This window comes from Emys orbicularis, chromosome 1 (genome assembly GCF_028017835.1).
Source record: "Emys orbicularis isolate rEmyOrb1 chromosome 1, rEmyOrb1.hap1, whole genome shotgun sequence".
Lineage (NCBI taxonomy): Eukaryota > Metazoa > Chordata > Testudines > Emydidae > Emys > Emys orbicularis.
In genome coordinates this window covers 199,298,402-199,322,207 of record NC_088683.1, presented here as the reverse complement: position 1 = coordinate 199,322,207, position 23,806 = coordinate 199,298,402, and the positions used below count along the sequence as shown (strand labels likewise).

At 38.7% G+C, this 23,806-nt stretch overlaps 2 protein-coding genes across 7 annotated transcripts in view; both read left to right on the top strand.

Annotated features, from left to right (window-relative positions):
- The first annotated feature begins 66 nt into the window (after window positions 1-66).
- On the top strand, window positions 67-5,393 carry RWDD2B (RWD domain containing 2B). Of its 5 annotated transcripts, none has more exons than XM_065406499.1 (5): window positions 67-110; window positions 1,838-2,067; window positions 2,160-2,227; window positions 3,032-3,397; window positions 4,098-5,393. In XM_065406499.1, exons 2-5 carry the CDS (start codon window positions 1,852-1,854, stop codon window positions 4,330-4,332), a joined length of 885 nt encoding a protein of 294 aa, XP_065262571.1. In that variant the 5' UTR covers window positions 67-110; window positions 1,838-1,851; the 3' UTR covers window positions 4,333-5,393. The 5 variants fall into 5 exon arrangements, with proteins under 5 accessions (XP_065262571.1, XP_065262562.1, XP_065262546.1 ...); XM_065406490.1 differs by lacking the exon at window positions 67-110 and adding an exon at window positions 480-530; XM_065406474.1 differs by lacking the exon at window positions 67-110 and adding an exon at window positions 480-626.
- A 1,604-nt stretch (window positions 5,394-6,997) lies between these two features.
- LTN1 (listerin E3 ubiquitin protein ligase 1) overlaps window positions 6,998-23,806 on the top strand; it is a 47,288-nt gene continuing 30,479 nt past the window's right edge. Inside the window, exons 1-11 of one of the 2 annotated variants that reach the window (XM_065414176.1) lie at window positions 6,998-7,048; window positions 11,076-11,279; window positions 11,927-12,025; window positions 13,801-14,031; window positions 14,921-14,973; window positions 15,815-15,995; window positions 16,825-16,998; window positions 20,169-20,359; window positions 20,919-21,066; window positions 21,525-22,313; window positions 22,943-22,984. In XM_065414176.1, the coding sequence (XP_065270248.1) occupies window positions 7,007-7,048; window positions 11,076-11,279; window positions 11,927-12,025; window positions 13,801-14,031; window positions 14,921-14,973; window positions 15,815-15,995; window positions 16,825-16,998; window positions 20,169-20,359; window positions 20,919-21,066; window positions 21,525-22,313; window positions 22,943-22,984 (2,154 nt within the window). In that variant the 5' untranslated portion in view covers window positions 6,998-7,006. The remainder of the gene's footprint in view (window positions 7,049-11,075; window positions 11,280-11,926; window positions 12,026-13,800; window positions 14,032-14,920; window positions 14,974-15,814; window positions 15,996-16,824; window positions 16,999-20,168; window positions 20,360-20,918; window positions 21,067-21,524; window positions 22,314-22,942; window positions 22,985-23,806) is intronic. The other variant, XM_065414170.1, reaches the window with a different exon arrangement.

Below are 23,806 nucleotides of genomic sequence, written 5' to 3'. Positions count from 1 at the left end.
CCCGCCTCCCACCCGTTACGGACAGCCACCAGAACCAGTAGGAAAGCCCCACAGGCCCAGCCGCGCAGAGTCGGGCCGGGAGCGGACACGAGGCGGCTCAGGCCAGGAGAGTAAGTGACTCAGAGACTGGTGGGGGGATAAGGGAGAGTAAATAACGTGGTGGAGTCTAGAGGAACTCACTGAGCCTAAGTCCCTCACCTGCCAGTGTCGTGAAGCGAGTTGTTTTACGACACATATTTCCGGCTCAGCGTAGTTTTACGGCTCCCGCCCTCTTCCCGTGGCTGAGCTGTTAGAGGGAACGGCTCTTTATCACTTCCGGTGCGTTGCATAGTGGGAAACTGGAGGGGGGTTGAGGTCAATCGGCGAGAGACCGCGAATGAGGAAGTGCAAGACCCGCAGCGCATGCGCAATAGCGGAGTGGCCTGTATACGTCCCGGCCCAGGGTGGGGGCGCAGGCGCAGTCGGAGGGGTGTGAGCTGGAGGGTCTGTGCTGGGCTGCGGCTACGTGGGAAGCTATAGCGCTGCGCGGTGTGAGCTGCGGGGCGGGTTCCGGGCCCAGCGTGGTGATTTAAAGCTCAGATTTTCAAATGATGGGGGAGGCAGCGACTCTCTCTGGAGCACCTTCGGTTGGTGAGAGCTGAGCGCTTCTTCCGGCCCGGGGAAGGTGCCCCAGCCTGGCAGCTGCACGCGCGGCGGGACCGATTGGTCCGCCTGAGTAGTTACAGCGTCTCGCTAAGGGACCATTCGGGGTAGAGTGGCCCCTGGACACTTATCAGACGCTCTAACTACTTATGCTAAACAGTCGGTTCCCCCTTGTGTTTTGCTGTTCCCCAGACCTGAGGAAGAGCTGTGTGTGTCGCTCAGAAAGCTTGTTTCTTTCACCAACAGAAGTTTGGTCCAATAAAAGATACGACCTCACCCACCTTCTCTCTTTAATATCTGGGGACTGACACAGCTACAAGTACACTGCTGTGGACTTAGCATAGACTATGGTTCTACTTTTGAGATGTGGTGTGTGTTTTAAAATTAAAAAATGTAATTTGTTCTTCTTTCTAGAATGGGGCTGCTTCCTCCACTCCTAGGAGTGCTTATTATAACAGCTGCCAGTGCTGGAAACCCCATTATGGGGTATGAAAGTCCAGAGAGATTCTTTTGGGTCATGCATCATCACTTGTAAACATTTCTCTAATTAGCATTTAGTTAACCATTTGGTAAAGTTGGAAGGCGTAATAAAATTCATCACACTCTCCCATGTCTATATTGGCTCTGCAGGGCTAATATTAGCAAAATCTTGTAGAAGATTTTGTCAATACAGTAAATATGTCTTTGAATGTACAATGAGCAGATCCAATGAGCAAGAATGTCCCATTTCTACAATCACTTTTCTGACCACTTTTCTTCACTTTGATGCTTAAATTGGCACTATATGCCTAATTTCTCCACATATTATTGGAAGGACAGACCCCTAAGCATAGCCTTATCCAGCACTGCAAATACCAAAACAATGCAAATGATGAAATTCAAAACATATCACACTGTGTAAGCCAAAAACATTTGAATGAAAACACAGGGTGAAATCCTGGCCCTATTGAAATCAATGGGATGTCATGAGTGTTCCCATTGATTTAAATAGGGCCAAGATTTCAGACACCATTTCTATATTGGCCCCATCCTGCAAACCCTTAGCTGATCAGCTCTTATGAGCAATCCCATTGATTTTGGTGGGATTTATATGAATTAATATTACTCACATAAGAGTTGCATGATTGGGCCTTAAACTTGTGTTTGTATCTATTAGAATTGTCTTTTCATTTTCCCCCCTAATTTCTTTATTTAGGAAACAGCTAAAACATGGCCAAAATGACTAATTTGGAAGAAGCTGAAGTACAACTTTCTGAGTTAGACCTACTTTCTAGTATGTTTCCTGATGAAGATGAGTTTATTGTGACTGACCAGTTGGCTGTAGCAGAACTAAAACATTATATTGATAATAAGACATCAGAGATCCCATCTTCAAAAGTTCAGTTTATACTGAATGTAAAACAAGAGGTTGCTGATGCCACTATGGTAATGTAGCCATATTTTTGAAAGAAAAGAAAAAAAAGACATTTCAGATCAGATTTTAATGCCCTTTTTTTTTTCTTTTTCTTTTTTTTTAGGTAATGCTTTCTTTATCCTGTGCTTTACCACTTAACTACCCAGCTGTTCTACCAGAAATTACTGTCAGGTACTGCATATTTCTAGACAGGGAACTAAAAGCTAAAATTTACTAGATCAATAAATAATAGCAAGAGACAGCCCCAAAGAGCACACAGTCTAAATAAACACGACAGACAAAGGGTGGGAAGGGAAACAGTGATGCAAAGTGGTGAAGTGGCTTGCTCAGGGTCATGCAGCAGGTGAGTGACAGAGCTGAGAATAGAACATAGGAGTGCTAGCTCCCAGTACAGTGAAATTATTGTGGCTCCATGCGGGCACAGTGATGGTCTTCCAGCGTTGATCATTTTACAGGACCAGTGTCCAAGTAAGGAACATAGGCTCAGATTCCCAAAGATATTTCAGTGGGAGTTAGGTTCCTAAATACCTTTGAGGATCTGGGCCATAGTCCATAGTGACAATGCTTCCAGTTGGTTCTAACTTCAGAAGTGAACGGTTGTTTAATAAATCTCATCCTTCTGCTTGGCAGAATATTGTTACTCACTGACCTGCATTATTTCTGTTTTAGTATTTTTGTTTGTTTCTGTTACATTGTATATCTCAGAACAATACTGCAGTGGCCATCATAAATTCTCATCTGGGCTTTTCCTGTTTAAAATTTACAGCTATATAGTGCTATATATAAAATCTGCAGCTAGCTCTTTAAAGGCTAAAATGGGATTTTCTTAGGAAATATTAACTTAAATGTTTTAGCCAAACAAAATGCTTTTGTACCAGTTCTAAACTAACAACATAATAGAGTTTTTAGACATTTTGATTTCCCTACCTTTTAAAAAAGATATGCTAACAAGATGTGTTAATATTTTTTCCTTAGGTCACCATCAATAAGCCGATCACAGCAGATTCAGCTGAACACAGATCTAAAAACATACTTGAAGAGAAACTGCAGTGGTGAGGTCTGTGTATTAAATGCAAGAGAATGGGTTAAAGATCATGCAGCTGCTTATATCGATAAGGAGCTTTCATCTTCCTCAGTGATGACATTGAGGACTATGCAGTCAGAAGAAGTCATTTTCACTAGATTATGGATCTATAGTCATCACATCTACAACAAGCATAAAAGAAAGAATATTGTTGATTGGTCTAAGGAGCTCGCTCTGTCGGGGTTTAGCATGCCTGGGAAACCAGGTGTCATTTGTGTAGAAGGCCCACAGAGTACTTGTGAAGAATTCTGGTCAAGGTTTGCTTTTTATATACTATATTTTGCTTTTAAGTAACATTGGTGGTTAGAATATTGTGCTTGTTATGTTGTGGTTCTGTACATTTGGTCAGAAGGTGGGCAACTCGTAGTACTGGTAAAATCAACATCTTGTCTATGAAAAGTATATGTTTTATATTTTATCACAATACATTTACACCTCCCACCTTCTGCCACTTCTTATAGCCATCAGGGCCATAAATTAGCCAGCAAGGGGTTCTCTTTGACTAGTGCATGCAGTGTTTTTCTTCTTGCCTCCCCCGTCAGCTCTACGTCAGCTGTGTAGCAAGAGTATGCTGTACCACCAGTCTCGTTAATATTTTTTATATTGCTTGTATCATTTGTATTTTCGTGTAGTGTAGACCTGGTTCAGCTCTGCCCATTTAGTAATAAAGAAAAAGGGTAAGGAAATTCCTCGCACAGACAAGGTGGAGGTGTGTAGTTATATTTAAATCCCAACTTTATTGACTGTTCTGTTCTGTAAAGAAACAATGCTCTGGTTTTAGGAATGTTTGCAGGTATGTATATGTTTGTTTGACTGATTGGCTAATGAGCTATAATGTGTATCCCAGGTATCTACACAATTGAAATTTGTCGATTCTCCTCCTTTCATAATCTGCTTCATAACATTTTATAAAATGTGCTACATTTTATGGATTCATATTTCCCTAATTGTTTTCAGAGTCAGAAGATTAACATGGCGGAGAATTTTAATTCGCCATAGAGAGGATATTTCTCTGGATGGGTCACATGCTGAGATGCAGAAACAAAGAAAATTCTCATCTTTTGAAGAAAAAGTATTTGATGCACATGGTACCAGAGGAAATCATATGGATCTGGGGCAGCTCTATCATTTTTTAGATGAAAAGGGGTGTGCTGATGTTTTTCAGATGTACTTTGGAGTTGAAGGATGTTAGATCAGCAAGGATCCAATCAATGAACTTGAAAAAATTATGTGACAGTCTTGGATAAATTATTCTTTTCCCCTCTGAAATAGTTGATCAGTGAGGGGAATGATTACTGCTCCTTTATAAGATGAATTCAGTTTTCCATGAAAACGAATATTCTTTTAAATAATGATCTATATGAATGCTTTAATATAAAGATATTTTTAAGGGAAAGATATGATGCTAATTACAAAGACAACGACAACAATAAACCAACAACAGCTTTTTGAGAGATGCTGTATGCTATTTATAATCTGAATTATTAAAACTTCACCTTGGAGAAGTTGATTATATCTATGTAATATAGTAAAAAAGATCCAGATGTTTGTGAAAAGTGTTAGTTTTGGGCAGAGATACAGCACATCATATTATAGACATGGGATTATATGTGTGTGTGTGTAAAATATGGAATGGGAAGGGAAGCAAACATGGGTGTGTGATTTTCCAATGATTACAGTTATTTTAAGCAGGCATCTCTGGAAAGAAATGTTGTCTTTTACATTATTGAACACTGTATTTACATACACTACCAGCAGATGTTTTGATTCCAAAACATTTATTTAATATTTGCTGCTTATAATACGTGCAGTTGAACATGGTGCTTTATAAAGATAGGCTTAGATCCTCCAAAGCCTTACTCATACAAGTAGTTTTATTGACGCCAGTGGGACTAGTCACATGAATAAGGACTACTCACACAAGGAAAAGAAGGTTTGAAAGATGGGGCCCACAGAAAAGACACACTAGTTGCCCTAACAAGTTTATAATTGATTATTTCAATTCTATTATTATTTCTATTTTAGTAGTGTTTAAAAACTTTGATCAGGATTGGTGCCCCATTGAGCTAGCCACGTACATAACAAAAAGGCGGTCCTTGCCCCCAAAAGTTTACAGTTTGCAAACTCTTTTTTATATAATTACTCCCACTGACTTAAATAGAAATCATATGAATAAGAACTACACACGAGAGAGAATTTGCAGGATCAGACTTTGTATAATTTTGTGTCAGATTTCAATAAATTAATATACATTAATTCATAAGAAAAGACTTAACTCTTTATTATTTTCCCTAAAGGTAGTATTCTACATTGTAACGAACTTTGAAAGTTGTGTACATTTAATAAGCAGTACACACTAAGTGTCATGGATGGTGACATTCAAATCTCTTATGTAGGCAAAAATTGGTGAGACAGCTTTTGTGGTGGATATTTGATTTCAGCTCACAACACAATTCTGTTTCCTCTTTCGAACCCTGCTAAAGTATTGGTCTTTAATTGTACTAGAATGGATTTACTTAAGATTAAAAGAGTTATCCAAAGTGTACTAAGGAATTACAGTATTTTCAAAAATATTAGTAGAAGCTATGGTTTAAAAAGATATTTCAGTTTGGAACTATGTTAATGTAATTATCACAAAGATACAGCAGCAATTACTAAAAATGTTCATTTCCCATTTATCTGACCTCTGCAATCATTCTAATATAGATGTGTGTAACTATTTTTAAGGAATATCATATCAAGCTGTCTTGTTTTTGAAAATAAAAAAAAGCACTTCACGTACATCAAAATGTACGTTTGTGCATACTCCTGTTTTAAGTACTTTCATGCATTTATCTTCTGAAAGGCTATGTCATGACACTTTAGGAAGCTTTACGGTATGTACTTTCAGATTTCTCTCTTTGGTTGCCATTTAAATTAAAGTGCAATAATTGGCCCATTTAAGTAAATTGAAGAACTTTCATTAATTTCAGTAGATTTTGGATCAAGCCCTATATGAAGGCTTAAATGTATTGAAGGGCAAATAGTGGATTGTAAAGTGTGCAGCTTAATGAAGTGTGACAGATATGGGAGTCTGCTGTCTGTCCACACACCGTAACATCATGGACAAGCTGCCATCTCTGGCTCAGTGGCAATCAGCCAGCCAGCACCCTGTACCTTGAATGCCAGCTGGGGAAGGTGCAATGTTGGTGAAGGAAATTCTACATCTGTGAAAAACAGTATTACCAAATCTTGTGGCATGTGTTGTTTTTTTGTTCAAGCCCCAGTTCCTGGAATCAAGTGATTTCATGGGAATCTCAATTTTCGTAACAATAAATAAAAAATATTTCTATCCCTGGCCTCATTATTAAGGACAAAAGCAAAAACGTGTACCCAGTGTACCCTAGAGGCATGAAATCCAGACGGGACATAAAAACCTAACATTTATTATTTGTTAAAAAAAAAAAACCTCGTGATTTTTAAGGCAGTTGATGATTTGGGGGGCCTGACTCCTGCTTTTCCAAGTGCCGGGCATTGGCGATGGTGGTGGAAAAGCGACCAGACCATGGTAGCCTCCCCGGACGCGGGGGCGCGTTGTTGTGGCAGGGAAAGCGGGGGGTGCCCCCAGGGCTCACGGGCTCCGCGGGTCTGGGGGCACCAGCCCGAGGGGGGCTCCGGGCTCAGCGTGGGGCGGGCGGTGCAGGCAGCGGAATCTCCCCTCCCCCCGCCATGGCACGGTCCCCACCCTCCTCCGCGCCGGGGGGAGGCTCCCCGGCCTGCAAGCGCCGCCCCCGCCCCGGCCGCTCCTCCCCGCCCGGCTCGGCTCGGCTCGGCTGTCTGCGGGTCCCACTCCGGCCGCTTCCTGCTGCGCCGCCGCCGCCGCCGCCATGGGGGGGAAGAACAAGCAGCGAACTAAGGGCAACGTGCGGGTGAGTCCACCCGGTCCGGGCGGCGGCCCCTCCAACCCCCAGGAGCAGGGGGTTGACTGGCCCCTTCCCCGGCCTGTGCGGTGGGGGACGTCTAGGCCTGGGGGGGAAAGCGGCGGTGTCACCCCCTTCCCTTCCCCTGGTCTGCCCATGGGGTCCCAGCCCCACAGCCACGGGGCATGCGTGCCTGGGAGTGACACTGGGCCCGGGGTCTGCCCCACAGGGTGATCGTCCTTTGGAAGAGAAGAGCAGTGGGCTGGGACACTCCTGCTCACCTGAGACTGGAGAACTTCCTAACAGGTGTTACCCAGCCCAATCTAAGCTGCCAGGGTCAGGGCTGTGCTAGAAAAGGTTCGCCAGTGGCAAACCCGGCCTGTGGTGATGCACAGTATATGGGCAAATAAGTGCTTTTCTGGGTGTCGTTCATAACCATTACCCCCAATGAAATAAACCATACTAACAAAAACATGTTTATGCTGGGACAACCGCAGCTACACTAGGGCTTTTGGTCATATACCAATGTTGCAAAAAACCATATCCTTAGCCAACATGGCTACATCCCCAAAAATGTCTAGTGTAGTCTGGTCTAAAGAGCAATAGTGCTTGCTTACATGCTTGAGGGAATAATTCCTTCCTTTGCAGGAGTCGGTGGGTGGAATTCTGTGGCCTGTGTTAGGAGGCCAGGAGATCAGAGGTCCCTTCTGGCCATAATCTGAAATGTTACACAGGTTCACAGGCCATACTCTAAAGCAGTGGTTCTCAACCTATTTACCATTGTGGGCTGCATATGCATCTCTCTATGTGTTACATGGGCCATATATCCACACAATATATATACTAGCTGTATGGCCCTGAGGATGTCACATGGGCCACCTCTGGTTGCTGATTGGGCCGCAAGTGGCCCACGGGCCTCATGTTGAGAACCACTGCTCTAAAGTCTGTTATCGTCCACAAGGAAATAATTGGTTACCCAAATTTGTATGCCTGCTCTCACTTTTTTGTTAATTCACATGGGGACCATGACCTGCAGCCAACCGGTGTAAAACGAAGCAGGTAGAAAACCCTTTTATATTTAAATTGGGGATGCAGCTTGCAGAGACTCAGCAAGCAATGTGACCATCCTGAAATACAGCACTGCCTTCAGGCGCCTGTCATCTCCATAGGTGGATTCTTGTCTGCTAGTAGAACTGGCAGGACTAGCATGATTGCCTGGTGTAAGATGGTGACTTTTCATTGGGGCTAGTCATATGCGAAGTTAAGTATGTGCATAAACGTCTGTGGGCTCATGACCTCATTTCCTCTGTTGCTTGTGCAGGCCTTTTCAGACAGCTGTGGGTAAGAGACTTCTTTTAAGAAGAGAAAGATGTGATCACAAATTGGCATGGGTCTTGAACTAATGTAGTATCTGTAATTACACTTAATTTATTTTAAATGTACAAGTTTTCAGCTTCTGTTCTGTGTAGGCTCTTCTAGTGCCACATCAGCATGGTATCTGAGGCCAAGATCCACAGAGGTATTTAGTTTCAGTGGAAGGTAGGAGCCTAGATATAGAACCCTGCAAATCTGTAGATATCCACTTTATATCTGCAGATATCGACGGACCATGTTTGTGGATTGTGAATGAATGCAGATCCAAATTTTAGATGTAGAGCACTGCAAATCTGCGGATATCCGTGGACCATGTTTGCGGATCGGATGTGGATACAAATTTTGTATCTGCACAGGGCTTTACCTAAATACCTCTGTGGATCTGGACCTGAGTGCAATCCAGAAGTGATGTGACATCTGCCATGTGTGGTTTGTTCATTCTCTTCCCAGGGGAAGAATTGTGTGTGCAGTGTAATGTTTAGTTTGGGTAGGTTTTTTTTTTAATATGTACACACTGCTATGTGTTTATATTAGGGAAGACAAAGGAACGCTGGGAAATGCATCATTATGACAGATTTTAAATTCACAGAAATTACTCAGTTCAAAGTTATGGTGGCCACATCAAGTGTAGCTTAGCCACCATGTCTGTAGTAATTTTATGCCTAATGATCACAACATTTCTATTGTTATTTGTTTTTTGTTTTTTTAAAAGAAAACACCAACAACTTGTGAAAGTTAACTGATACTTTGTTACACTTTTGCTGAACCTTAGGAACAAGGGCTGTTAATTAATTGCAGTTCACTCAAGTGATTAACTCAAAATAAACTAATTTGATTAAAAAAATTAATTGTGATTCATCACAGTTTTAATTGTCCTGTTAAACAATAATAGAATACCAACTGAAATTTATGAAAAATATTTTTGGATGTTTTTCTACCTTTTAAAATATATTGATTTCAGTTACAACACAAAATACAAAGTGTACAGTGTTCACTGATGACCCTTGTTAAAAAAAAAAAAAAAAAAAAGCCTTAATTAAATTTGTGACTGACCTCCTTGGGGGAGAATTATATGTCTCCTGCTCTATGGTTTTACCACATTCTGCCATATATTTCATGTTCTAGCAGTTTTCGATGACAACCCAGCACTTGTTGTTTGATTTAAGAACACTTTCACTGCAGATGTGACAAAACACAAAGAAGGTACTAATGTGAGATTTCTAAAGATAACTACAGCACTCGACCCAAGCTTTAAGAATCTGAAGTGCCTTCCAAAATCTGAGAAGCATGAGGTGTGGAACATGCTGTCAGAAGTCTTAAAAGAGCAACACTTTGATGTAGAAACTACAGAACCAGAACCACCAAAAAAGAAAATCAACCTTCTGCTAGTGGCATCTGACTCAGATGATGAAAATAAATGCGCGTCAGTCCACACTGTTTTGGATCATTATCAAGCAGAACCCGTCATCAGTGTGGAAGCCTGTCCTCTGGAGTGGTGGCCGAAGCATGAAGGGGCATATGAATGTTAACATATCTGGCATGTAAATACCATTTAACTTCGGCTACAACCGTTCTATGCAAACATGTGTTCTCACTAACAGGTGACATTGTAAATAAGAAGTGGGCAGCATTATCTCCCATAAATGTAAACAAACTTGTTTGTCTTAGTGATTGGCTGAACAAAAAGTAGGACTGAGTGGACTTGTAGGCTCCAAAGTTTTACATTGTTTTGCAGTTATGTAACCAAAAAATAATAATCTACGTTTGCAAGGTGCACCTTCATGATAGATTGCACTACAGTACTTGTATCAGGTGAATTGAAAAATACTATTTCTTTGATCTTTTTTACAGTGCAAGTATCTGTAATAAAAAATACTATAAAGTGAGCGCTGTACATTTTTTATTCTGTGTTGTAACTAAAATCAATATATTTGAAAATGTAGAAAATATCCAAAATATTTAAATAAATGGTATTCTATTATTGTTTAATAGAGCGACTAAAACTGCGACTAATCACAATTATATTTTTTAATCTCGTGATTAATCACAATTAATTTTTTTAATCATTTGACAGTCCTATTTGGAACCTCTAGATCTGCTACGGAACACCTCAAAGCATCAATCTTTTTGGAACATCTGGTCTCAATGCCTTAAAGAAGTGGGAGGCACTGATTAAAATAAGCACAGGATTAACTTCACTGGAACAAGTTAGAGGAGAAGCTAAACTAAATAAAAGCAATCATTTTCAATAATAATTCAAGTCATGTGACATTGTGATGTACCCCATTCCCCTAAATCTTCTCTGGCCCCCTTTGTATTTGTTGCTGATTTGGGGTTTGTTTGTTTTTTGCTCTTTGGGTTAATTTTATATTGTGAAAATTAATGAAAATATTGAACCTAAGGTTGAAAAATAAAATTACCATTTCAGATTTCTCTACTTAAAGCCCTGGTAGAATTTCTTAATGATAAGGCATATAATGTGAACCTTTTTCCTTGGAGCAGCAGATCAATTATAAGACACAAACCCGCAGGGTCATTTCTTCAAGTGTGATGATTTAGATTGTGCATGAAAACGGTTTCCAAAACCAACATTTCAGTAAGAAATAAAATGGTTTAAAAGGACACGAATAATTAATTGACTTCTCTCTCTTGTTTATATCAGCCCTCCAGCAGTGGCAGAGCTGCAGAGCTCCTTGCCAAGGAACGTGGGACAGTGCCTGGGTTTATTGGCTTTGGAACATCTCCGAGTGATCTAGGATATGTACCTGCAGTCCAAGGAGCAGAAGAAATAGACAGCCTTGTAGATGCTGATTTTCGAATGGTGCTGCGAAAACTCTCCAAAAGAGATGTCATAACAAAATTAAAAGTATGTGTATCCTATATCCCTTAGTTTACTTTTTAAACATCCTTTAAGAGAAAGATAACTTGAAAGTTTATAGGGTGAAATCCTGGTTCCACTGAAGTTATTGGTAAAACTCCCATTGACTTCAGTGAGATCATGGTTTAAGCCATAGAATCTAAAAAAAAATTGTGACAAAGTTGGATGTAACAAGCGTACATTTGAGACATCTAGTTCTAATATTCATTTGTGCAAGGGTTCTTTTGATATTTTGCTTGGGAAGGGGAATATTTTTGTGTAAAGTGCTAGAAAGGAATCTACTAAAATAATCAATGTTACTTTCACGCTAGCAAACTCCATAGCATATACTGTAATTTGTTTAGCATCTTTGAAATACTTTTTGTATGCCTCAAAAGCTTGATTTTGATTGTATGCAGTTTAAAGATGTTTTGGAAGACCTTCAGAAAGGTCTGTCATCTGATTCTGATGCAAAGAGGATTTGCAAGAGCAACTCCAGTTAACTAGAGTTTTTAGACCCAATTGCAAGAAGTGAACCAGTTTCTAGTTTCATGAGAATTACAGTACCAGGCAGTAGTTGGTAAATTTAGTAAATTTCAAGATATACATTCACCTGCAATTTTTCTAATCCCACACTGTTGGTATTTTGATTTTAGGCTATGCAGGAGTTTGGGGCGATGTGTAAGGAAAGAGAATCAGAAGTTGTTAAAGGTGTTCTTCCTTACTGGCCAAGAATTTACTGTAAAATCTCACTTGTAAGTATTAAAGGACTTAGGTTATGACAGAAGTAAACCAACAAATAAAATTGCTCTGGGCAGTTTCTGTGGTAATCCACAAGGCAATCAGATCGATACATCTAATTGTATATTTTTGTGGGTTGGCTAGTTTTAAAAAAAAACTGTTAGAACTCGGAGAAAAGCACTTGGTCCTAAGTGGTTGGGACGCATCATCAGGGCAACGTGGGGAAGCTTTCATTGCTCATGCCTGTGCTGTGCCTGCTCTATGGATAGAAACTTTTAATCACTAGCATCTTAAATGAACATTATCCAAGTTTTTCAGCTTCAGGTTTCAACATAAGAAAGCTCTTTGACTACATAAGCATGTATGTGGACAATGAGAACATCCACAGTTCTATGAGATGGGATAAATAATTTAAAGAATATAAAGCCTCATGATTTAGGCCATAAACAATTCTCCAACAGGAGTTGGGAAGAAACTTCACCTGTGGATCGGTTACTCCATAATTGTCCTTTATAAGAATTCTAGCATATTTCTCTGGAACATCTGGCACTATTGGAGGTAGGATACTGGAATAGATGGATGTCTGTTCTGATGTGTTTCAGAAATTCCTATATTCTTATTAGGAGCCATGGAACATAAAAAATCTACTAATATATCAGTGCCAACAAATGCTTGAGATTTACAAATCCAATTATGCATGGTTCATGCAGACTCCCAGATGTTTTTATGCTAATGAGAAAAGTTTCTTAATTGAAGGCAGTTTCCTATTTACCTTTTCTTGTTCTAACCTTTTTTGAACATTAAGGGAAAAATCTAGACATGGATACAATATAAATACAGTCATATATTGTATATTTTATGCTATCCATAGTAGTTAATGGAATCCAAAGGGATTATAGCTTTTATGTGGTATGCTGCTTTGATGTACGGTTCATGGTTATGTTGGTAAAATAGGACCATAGTCTGCATTTAGGGATTCCAGTGTATTAATATTACATCAAAGTATTTGTAATCTTTAGGATACTCTTCAACCTTTGGGAAGGTGTGTAGTGCTGTACACTTATGGAGGTGTAACTAATGTCTCTAATGCAGCTTAATCAATAGAACTGTTCTAAGCAAAGTGTAATATAGCCTTGGTGATTAAACTAAAGAGACAAATATGCTCTGAACAAAATTGCACTGAAAGTGGTTTGTCTCTCTTGTCTGTATTGCAGCATCTAAAAAAAATCACAGAAATTCTCAAACTCACTTCTCTTGTCATAGATGATTCAAAGTTATTTTAAGATATGATTCCTCTATTTCCCATCCCCACTCTCTTTGATGACAATACTGTTAATATAGAAAGGTTATTTAAGAAATTGAAGGGCATTCCTATGATGAAGATTGGATTCTGCAATCTGTACTCAAGCTAATGGTCCCATTAAAGTCACTGAATCAACAGGATTACTTGCATGATCAACAATTAATCCTAAAAGTTAGAAGATATATGCCCCAAATCAATTATTAGTTCTTAAGACTTTACTTCTAGATATTATTAACTGAAATGTTTTGCATTGTTTATGACTAATATTGTTTCATTTCATTGATGAAAAGGATGGGGGATTAGTGAATATAAGCCTTTAGGTTTGGGGTATAAGGACTCAATTTGAAACCATACAACTGAATACAGACAACTTTTTGTTTTGAGTGGGGAAAGTTGGGACATGATAGCAGAGCAAAAGAATTTGTGTTTTGGTATTCTTGGTATCAGAGAATGTATTTCTTTTAAAAAATCTTTATTTTAAAACAGGATCATGACCGCCGTGTTCGAGAAGCAACACAGCAAGCTTTTGAGCAACTTATTCTTAAAGTAAAGAAACACTTGGCTCCTTATTTAAAAAGTATCATGGGATACTGGCTGATTGCTAAGTGTGATACTTACTCCCCTGCAGCATCGGCAGCTAAAATGGCATTTGAGACAGCTTTCCCTTCAAGTAAACAACCTGAAGCCGTAGCATTTTGTAAAGAAGAAGTTCTGAATGTGAGTTTAGAGAATACTATGTCCTTAAAGCTTTATGCAAGTAGTTGTCATCATTTAATGAAGAGAGAAGGATTTTTTTTCTTGCAAATGTTAACTCATGCATTCTTTGCATTTGCATTCAGAAAGGTATACTCTCTTCTCAACTGAAACTCCTATTAATGCTAATGGAGATTGAGACGAGGATACATTCCCCAATATCTCCCTTAATTTTTCATACACTCTGAGTTTGCATGGGTCTGTAGAGCTATGTGGATGTATAGGAACTAATTTCTTTGCTATGCATTTCCATATGCACAGCAGATGATGCTCAGTCACCAAGTGTGTTCCAAACAGCACTTACCTGTCACTGACAACAGATGCTGGCAAAATGTTCAGCTGAACTGGTTTAACTGCAGTAGTAGTCTGGACCAATTTCCGAAAGCGTGGTTGTACCTTGTGCTGTGCAAGATGTATATACACTAGGAAATCTATGTCTGGAGCAGAGCCATTTGAAGTATGGAAAAATTAGATTATAAGATTGATGGTTTGTGATTACAAAGCCTTGATATAGAGTTTTTAATTTTTTTTTTTTTTTTTAATTCTGGAGATATGGGACTACTTGCTGTCAGAATAGTGGCTGTATGGTCTAACTGTGGTCAGATCATGGGACTAGGAGTCAGGAAACCAAAGTTCTGACCCTGGCTCTGCCATTGTCTCATATGACCTGGGTTGGTCAATTCAACTGTCTTTACCTTGGTTTCCTCATTTGTAAAATGTGCCTAATAACTAGCTGCCTGCATCAGAGGGGTGTTGAAGCTTCATTATTTAGTGCTTACTTGCACGTGACTAACTTATAGCTTGTGGTTAACTTTCACCTATGAAAAAATATGTTCTCGTGTATTTTATCTAGATGCTACAAGATCACCTTCTGAAAGAAACACCTGATACGCTCAGTGACCCACAGTATGTTTTTCTACTTACAAATTTATAGTTTAAAAGTTCAATTTTTCTTTCAAAAATTGTATTCTGTTAATTTCAATAGATGTAAAATGTATTTCACAAGGGAACAAATGGTAGATTTTTGCAGAAAATAATAAGTACATTATACTGAAGACATATTATGCCTTATGCAATTCTATAGAAAATATTGTTTTTTTTATAGGAAAATGCCTTTTTCTATACTTCACATCAAGCCTGTACAACTAGGCTGCCACACCAGCCTGTATTTCAGTAGACTACCATGGGTGGCAATTGTGCTTGGGAATCTTGCTAGAACTGTGCTATTGGGCTGGCAGCACACTTAACCCTGTGTCGTGGTGGGGAACAAAGCCAGGCAGCAGCAATGGTGGTGGTGGTGGTGGCTAAAATTTTCAGAAGCACTTAAAAACTCAAGTGTCTAAATTCTGTTGACTTTCAATGAGATTTAGGCATCAAAATTCCTAATTCACTTCTGAAAATTTTACCCATTGTCTAGTAATTCTTTCTATCTGATTCATGTGTATCATTGAGTATCTGGAGGACAGAATCGCTTGACACAAGGAGGAGACAACAAAAGAAGGGGAAAATGAACTTCTGAAAATACTGTTTTAGCTAGAATTTGGCAATGTAACTGTGTTTAGTGTTTAACACACATACACAACTTATGGAAAGTTCAGTGTAGTTATATACACACTGCTGCAATCTCTAGGAAGAATCCTAGGATTTTCTTACCAAATCATACGAGAAGCCCATTAACGAATATGAATATACACATTTTGCTAGTTTTCAATTAATGCTTTAAACTTGTTTTTGTTTTTTACCTGAGAACTGTACCGGAGGAAGAAAGGGAAGCCAAATACTTTCGAATTCTGACATGCTCCTTGTTAGCCTTAAAGAAGTTGCTTTGCATGTTGCCAAAGAACGAGATTCATTCACTGGAAGAAAAGCTAATACCCCTTCAATCTCAGAACAAATTTTGGAAATATGGCAAGCACAGTGTACCTCAGGTATCTGAACCTTTTTATACCATCTTTATTTGTATAGGCTTTTTCTACAAAAGCAACACTTGAAAACTTAGGGCACTAAGCCAACCCCAGTATTGTGGAAGAAAGAAAGAACCAGGTGCCTTGCCCAACTGTGTTTAAAACAGTCTTCCAATCACAAGACACATTGGCCCTGCTATAGGCAAACAAGTGTCCGAGCAATCTCCTCCAATATGTTCATTTGTTCCTTTGAGGTAGGCATCTCCTTATTTGGAATTTGTGGCTGAAATACAGCCCTTTAAAATTCTTGTTGAAGAAGCAAGCTCCATAAACTTATGGATACATTTAGGCAGGTAATTTTCTAAATTATTTGATTGACCTTCATTCTTCCAAGAATTGTTGTTTGTGTTTATCAGTGCAGAACTACTACAGCATTGCATTTCAGTGTTGCATAAAATGATTCATTTAGTCTGGCAAAGCATTTCGGGATGCTTATGGATAAAAGGTACGCCATAAAAGGAAGATAAGCATTCTGCATAATGTTGTACTTTTAAAAACATATATAATCTTCTCTTCCAGTATATGGTCTATTAAAAAACTTTTGTCACATAATGTCCCTATTTAAAATTTTTTTTTACAGCTCTGTGCACTAACTGAAAATTTGTTGTTTTGATTTTTGAGTGTGCTAAAAGTAGTATTTCAGACATGCCTAAGTTGATATACCATTGCTTTTTAAAGTAAGTCACAGTATGTAATTAACAAGCATGGGGAAATTAGACCTTTGATTGGTAGAAGTGAATAAATATTGTAATCCATGGTTATTGAAATATTTTGTTTTTGTGGCTTACTTTAGGTTCGCTCAGCTTTTTTTGAGTTAGTTTCTACTTTCTGTCAGCTCCTTCCTGAATCAATGAAAGTTGAAGCACCAAGAGTTTGTCCCGCAGTTCTTCTCAGTATTGATGACAGTGATGCAGTGGTGTGTCCAGCTCTTTGGGAAGCTGTGCTTTACATCCTTGTTACCATTGAGGTAATGCAGGAAACTGAATGAGAACTTCTTTTCGTTATAAGCCAGAGGCTAGTGGTCTGTTCAAATATGTCAGACTTAACCTTTCACATCATACCAGTGCCCTCGGTTTGGGGTTAAGCAGAAGATATCCTCAGTTTAAAATAAAGTAACCACTGTGCACCCCTTAGTACTGCAAAGTACTAAGTACACACACACACACACACACACACACACACACACACACACACACACACACCTCTCTCTCTCTCTCTCTCAGGACCTGATTTTCCATAGGTACTCACAGCTCCATTAAAAGTAAATACTTGTGTGTGTCCACCATCTCTGAAAAGCAGAAAGGAATTTAGCGTGTAATTAAAATGAAGTTGTGACATTTAAGAACTTCATAAGTATATAAAATAGCTTTTAAAAATACAAATATTTCTCTGTTGAATTATTTATTAGAATTTATAAAAAATGATTTGCAAGTTGTTCTTTATTCACTGTTTAGTTAGAGCCTGATACTGTAGCCACTCCACTCCTCAGATAAAATCCTGGTTTCATTGAAGTCAATGGAAATTTTCCATTGACTTCAGTGGGGCCAGAATTTCATTTAGTAATTCCATAGTGTCCTTTTTGCAATTGGTGTTTGATGTATCTTGTAATTGTTGGTATGACCTATAATCATGTATGCAAATAGCCTTCTGTTTATTCATATATTATCAGTACAAATAATAAATGTAACTTTGATGATGTTTTTTTCCCCTAGAATATTTTTTGTGCCTTTTGGCTTTCATTCAAAATGCAGTGTTGTTGTAGCTGTTTTGGTCCCAAGTTATTAGAGAGGCAAGGTGGGTGAGGTAATATCTGTTATTGGACCAACTTCTATTGGTGAGAGAGACAAGCTTTCGAGCTTACACAGAGCTCTTCTTCAGGTCTGGGAAACTTGCTCAGGGCTGGTCTACACTTCAGTGAAGATGCTACTACACCGATGGGAGAAGGAAGGTGGGGGGAAAGCAACTGGGGGGAATTGTTAGTTGGTTATAGATTATTTTAATAAGCCAGACATACAGTCTATTCAGTCCATGATTTTTGGTGTCTAGCAAAATTATGAATTTAAGCTCCCAGGCTCATCTTTTGAAAGTGTTGTGCAGGATTTTTTTGAGGATGAGGACTGAGAGGTCAGATTTCGCTTTGTGAAAAGTGTTCACCCACAGATGATGTGGGGGGGTTTGTCTTTTATCATTTTCCTGTGTGAGCTTATTTGAGAGCGTAGTGTCTGTCTGGTTTCACCCACATAGTTGCTATTGGGGCATTTAGTGCACTGGATGAGGTACACCAATATTGTGATAGCCATATGTAGGACTCATGGATCTTTACAGGTGTGTTGTCGGGGGTGTTGATCATTGTAACAATGGAGATTTGTCTGCAGGTTTTGCATCTGTTGTTCTGGCAGGTTCTAGTGCCGCTTTGAGTTGGTGCGTCCTGGTCTGTGGGGAGCTTGGTTCTGATGACGAGCTTGGAGAGGTTGGGGGCTTGTTTGAAAGCCTGAAGAGGGGATTCAGGAAAGTATGGGTTGTAGTTGTTTGATGATACTCTGTATGGGTTCCAGTGGGGGGTGGTAGGTGACAACTAGGTGTGTGCAGTTGGAGGGGGTTTTATTTCTGTATTGAACCAGGTTCTCTCAGGGTATTCCATGATGTGATCTACTTCTTCTGGCCTTCAAACAACCTTCCAACCTCTCCAAGCTCATCAGCACAAGCATGGACTGAATAAAGACACTGGATTTAGGGCTTATTACAACAATCTATAACCCACTAACAACCTGCCTGCCCCCCCGCCCCAGCTACTTCCCACTCCCTCCCTCCCTTTCCTCCCTATGACTGGAAGGGTGTTAATGGGTCACTTCGCTTTGAATGGTCCATTGAAATGTGCATTAACTACTTATGCTAAACGATCTGTTCCACCTTGTATTTAACTGTGACACTCTGAAGCCAGGTCTAAACTACAGACCTGTATCGGTATAATTACATCACTCAGGGGTAGACCTAACACCCTGTGTAGACAGCGCTATGTCAGTAGCAGAGCTTCTCCCATCAACATAGTTACTGCTTCTCGGGGAGGTGGATTAACTACGCCAACAGGAGAAGCGCTTCCATTGGCATAGGAGCATCTTCACTGAAGCGCCACAGCGCAGATGCAGCACTGTACATGAAGAGAAGCCCTGAGTAAGTTTCCCATACCTGGAGAAGAGCTCTGTGTAAGCTCGAAAGCTTGTCTCTCTCACCAATAGGAAGCTGGTTTAATAAAAATATATACTGTATATACTCGTTCGTTATAAGCTGACCCCCCAAGATGGATAAGTAAAAATAGCAAAAACTGTATGACCCTTTCATAAGCCAACCCTATTTCAGGGGTTGGAAACCTTTGGTTCCCAGCCCGTCAGGGTAAGCCGCTGGCGGATCAGGACGTTTTGTTTACCTGGAGCGTTCGCAGGCACGGAGCCCCTCAGCGAACCATGGCCACAAGGAGCTGAAGGGCTCCATGCCTGCAGACGCTCCAGGTAAACAAAACGACAATGTATTAGATATTCAATTCAATGATTCTATAGAGTTTAAAATCATCAAATTTTGGTGTAGACCCATTTATAAGCCGATCCCCGCTCTTTGATGCGTCACTTTTTTACCAAAAATATTCAGCTTATGAACGAGTATATACAGTACATATAGTTGATTTGTCACAGTTCATAATTTAAAACTCACTGCAAAATACTAATAGTTATAACTGTAGTGACTCTTTATGAGACCTAATACTTGTTTTTTGGAGGTGGTGAGTTAAACGTGGGACTGTCATAAAAGTAGCAATATATTATAGTAAGCTATTTTACAAAGCAATATTATGGGTCAAAAGATCACTCAAGACAAAACCTTCTTGATTTAAGTTGATTACCCAGAAGATCTCTGCTGTGTTAAAACAAGATTTTGTTCTGAAGTCTGCTAAATCTTAAAATTCACTAATTTAAACGGAAATATTTAGAGAGAAAATGAGTTTTAAAAATACTCAGGGCAATTTAGATTTGGTGATAGCTTGCTCTTACTGCAGTGTAGGGAGCTAGACTAGATGACCCACCTGAGAGCTCTTCCAAACCAACTGAGTCTGGTTTAATTTATTCCTGTAATTATTTCTTTCTGTAGGACTGTTGGAGTCACGTAAATGCCAAAAAAGGAGTTCTGCCAAAACTATGGATAGTACTTCGAGAAGGCGGACGAGGTCTAGCTACTGTTATATATCCTAATCTCTTGCCATTGATTAGCAAGGTACCTCATGGCATTACAGAACCAAAGCTGGACTTTTACAGGACTTTTTTCAGCTCAATAATTCAAGGGTATGTGCCACAAATTCATGATATTAGATGAAATATTTATTATAATAATTATTTATGTTTGGAAACAAATTAAAAGAAGGTTACGTTACTTAAAGCATTTTAAAATATGTAGATATCAGAAACTGAATTCTGTAAACTGTCTGCCTGTCTCCTCCTTCCTGCTATGATCCCTTGTCCCTTTCTCTCTTCAAGACTGCACACAAAAAGCATAGGTTTAAAAAGTGGCACTATATTGGGTGCATTTAAAACTTTAGATTCAATTAAATAGTAGAGGCTGCATTTGTCTGTTGAGCCACAAATGTGTTTCATCCTTAATTGTATTTTTATGAATAAGTAAACTAGGCTAAAGAGCAGCATGCTTAAATGCCCACGTTTCTAGTTGTGATTTATGTAGAACTTGTTTTCCTGAATTTTTATTTTGAGGTCACTTATAGATTTTCTTATCCCTTTTTCCTCAAATGAACCGCACCTATGGTATTACATTAAAGCACTGTAATCAGATTGTAATCAAGGAACAATGACTATTTCTTTTTTTGTCTCCTGATTTACATGTATTTAGGTTGTCAAATGAGCGAGCCATAGCTAGCCATTCAGAATGTTCTGCAATTATATCTGCATTTATGGAGTGTTTACGATTTGCCATGCTACAGAATTTAGGTGAAGAAGATGAACAAAAACAAATTCAGCAGATGCTTATATGTGATCAGGTATATATTATGAAAATATTTTAAAAGTTTTTGTTCTCAGTTTTGCAATTTCATAATTTTAACTTGAACAAAACTGTGAAACACTTCAATGCAAATTTATTCACAAATTAAAAAAAAATCCCAGAGAATTTAAGGAAAAATAACTTTAGCTGTGTTTTTATATCCTCCTTCCCATAAAACCTAACCCTCTGACACAGTGCGGAATTATTGTATGAAACCTCAAAGTCTTTAACAATAAAGTATAAATGTAATGGATAACGGTTTGTAAATGTTTAATAGAAGAGGTTGGGTGGGTTAGACGTTTTGCTAATTCTGTTTTCAGGATTGCTGTTAAATTGATATTTAATAGATGTTAAACACTTTGTTTTGCAGAGCTTTCTGAGATTGTCAATATTAAAACTATTGTCCAGTTGTGTAAACATTTAGTTACTAAAACTTTCTTGCATTTCTGTTTGTAGTTAATTCCTCTCATTGAAGCTGTGCTTAAAGAGACGAGGTTACAAATTGGTCCATTGTTTTACCAAATAGCAGAAACACTGAGCTCCTGGGAAACAAAGACAGAAATCTTAAATGATGATGGCACAGCTGAAACTTTCCGGAGACTCTTGTCGAATTTCTGGGACAGTCTCTCAAAAATGTATGTACTCCATGTTGATGCAGCAGATGCTGATGAGAAATCTTTGGTTGCTATATCCTGTATGCTACAAATTCTGCAGAGCCCTGAGAGCTCTATGAAACCAAGCAAAAGAAGAACCATAAAGATCAGATTTACAGATGAGAATGAATCTGAAATAAACACAGAGAATGGGAAGCCTGCTGAAGTGACAAGTAATGGTGAATCTGAAATACTGACTGATCCACCACATATTTTGTTTCGAAGGAAAGAACCTTTAGAAGATTTAGTCTGTAGCCTTGCTGAACTGAGTATTGTGTATATCAGTGAACAGAAGTCTGATCGGCACTTAAAGTTTCTCTCTGCTCTGCTCAACTCCTTCCCTTCTAGCAGAGTTTTTCAAGTGCTGTTAGAGCAGGAAAATGGTATGAGTGCTGCTCAGACTGAATCCCAGGAAGATGTAAAACTTCAGCATGAAAATCCATCAGTACGGTTTTTGCATCAGAATTTAATAGCTTGGTTGAAAGAAGACTGGAGGAAAGAGACCGATTTTCTGGTTGATATTTTGTATAGTGTCCTTAGGTGTTGTAACAATAATACAGAGCGAAAAAATATTCTTGATGACTTAACTAAGGTAAGGCTTTCTTTTTTACTTTGCAAATAGAAGAATTTATATAATATCTATCCTGATTTGTGGGCTACAACTGGCAGTGGGAATAATAGTTATTTTGGATCTGGAAAATGTATTCTGACTCAGAATAACTAACATATTTGTTTTGGATAAATATGACAAAGAAAAGATGGAATTAAGAGAGTTTGGAATTAGAATGCTAGGAAAGGTGTTATGACATTAATATGTTTATCCCTTTCACTTGACGTAAATATACTGTACTGAAAATAATGAATACATCTGAAGATTTTTGTTCCTAAATTGCCATCTTTTTTCTTCGTAAATATCGTAAATATGATTTATAGTATTAACCTGTTCTCTTAACCACAGTTACTTCTACCCATTTTGATCTAGTTGACAGGAGAAACTTATAATTGCTCAATTTATGGCAAACTAATTTCTTTAATTGATTATTGGCTGCTAAATAATCATAATTATGAAAGTAACTTTTGCTCACTACTAAGGCTTGGCAACTTCTACACATCCTTTTCAGAAGTTAAAATTGGACAATAAATAGAGATTGCATTAAGCTTTCTTATCCTAATGGAATATATTTTATTAACTATATTTTTATTTATTTGTTTTTCCACTAGATGGATCTGAAATGGAGTATTTTCCTACAAGTAATTCAAAAGGTATCTTCTTTGGGAATTTTATTCTTATTTTGCATGCATTCTTTTGGATACTTTCCAATCTTTAAGTGATAGGATTTCAGTTAGTTAAACTGGAGTAGACTACAAACTAGTCTGATTTTCACAGTTTGAAAATCTAGTAATAATTAAATCTGAAACAGTGCTGTTTTATTATAACTTAAATATAGCACCTCTCTCACAAACCCATGGTAGATAGCATTAGAAACTGAAGCATTTCTTCGGGGGTTCTCAAACTGGGGTCGCTGACAGCCCTGAGCCCCCATTAAATTAAATTATCCCCTGCCCCCTGTTTTTAATTTATATGGGAGGGGGGTCACACTCAGAAGCTTGCTGTGTGAAAGGGGTCACCAATACAAAAAGTTTGAAAACCACTGACAGAGGCACTGCATTGCCTGTATTGTAAACTTCCATCTTCAGCATGTCTCATCTCTGATATAGAGGGGCTCCTTGTCCATTCATATATAGAAGTCTCATATGTGGTCAATTGGGTGGCATGTGTTATATAGATTTCCATTCCCCTGAGCCATTTATTCTCTACAAAACAGCATCACACTGTGCATATATACTTTAGAAAGCATGATGTGTAAATTCAACCACTATTTGGAAATCCCAGAAATACTGACTAATTAGGACCAAGTTATTTTACTTGATAGGCATTTGTATAGCATTTATCACCATATTATCTGAGCAACTCACAAACATTAATACATTCATTCTTGCAACATGCCTGTGAAGGAAAGTATTATTATCCCCATTTTTTACAGATAGGGAACAGAAGCACAGAGGAATTTGTGTCTTGCCTGA

Bases quoted from the DNA above. Each gene is read 5' to 3' on its own strand.
- RWDD2B (XM_065406499.1), top strand. From the start codon at position 1,852: ATGGCCAAAATGACTAATTTGGAAGAAGCTGAAGTACAACTTTCTGAG. The intron at 2,068-2,159 runs GTAATGTAGCCA...CTTTTTTTTTAG, and splicing joins AGGTTGCTGATGCCACTATG to GTAATGCTTTCTTTATCCTG. The intron at 2,228-3,031 runs GTACTGCATATT...TTTTTTCCTTAG, and splicing joins CTACCAGAAATTACTGTCAG to GTCACCATCAATAAGCCGAT.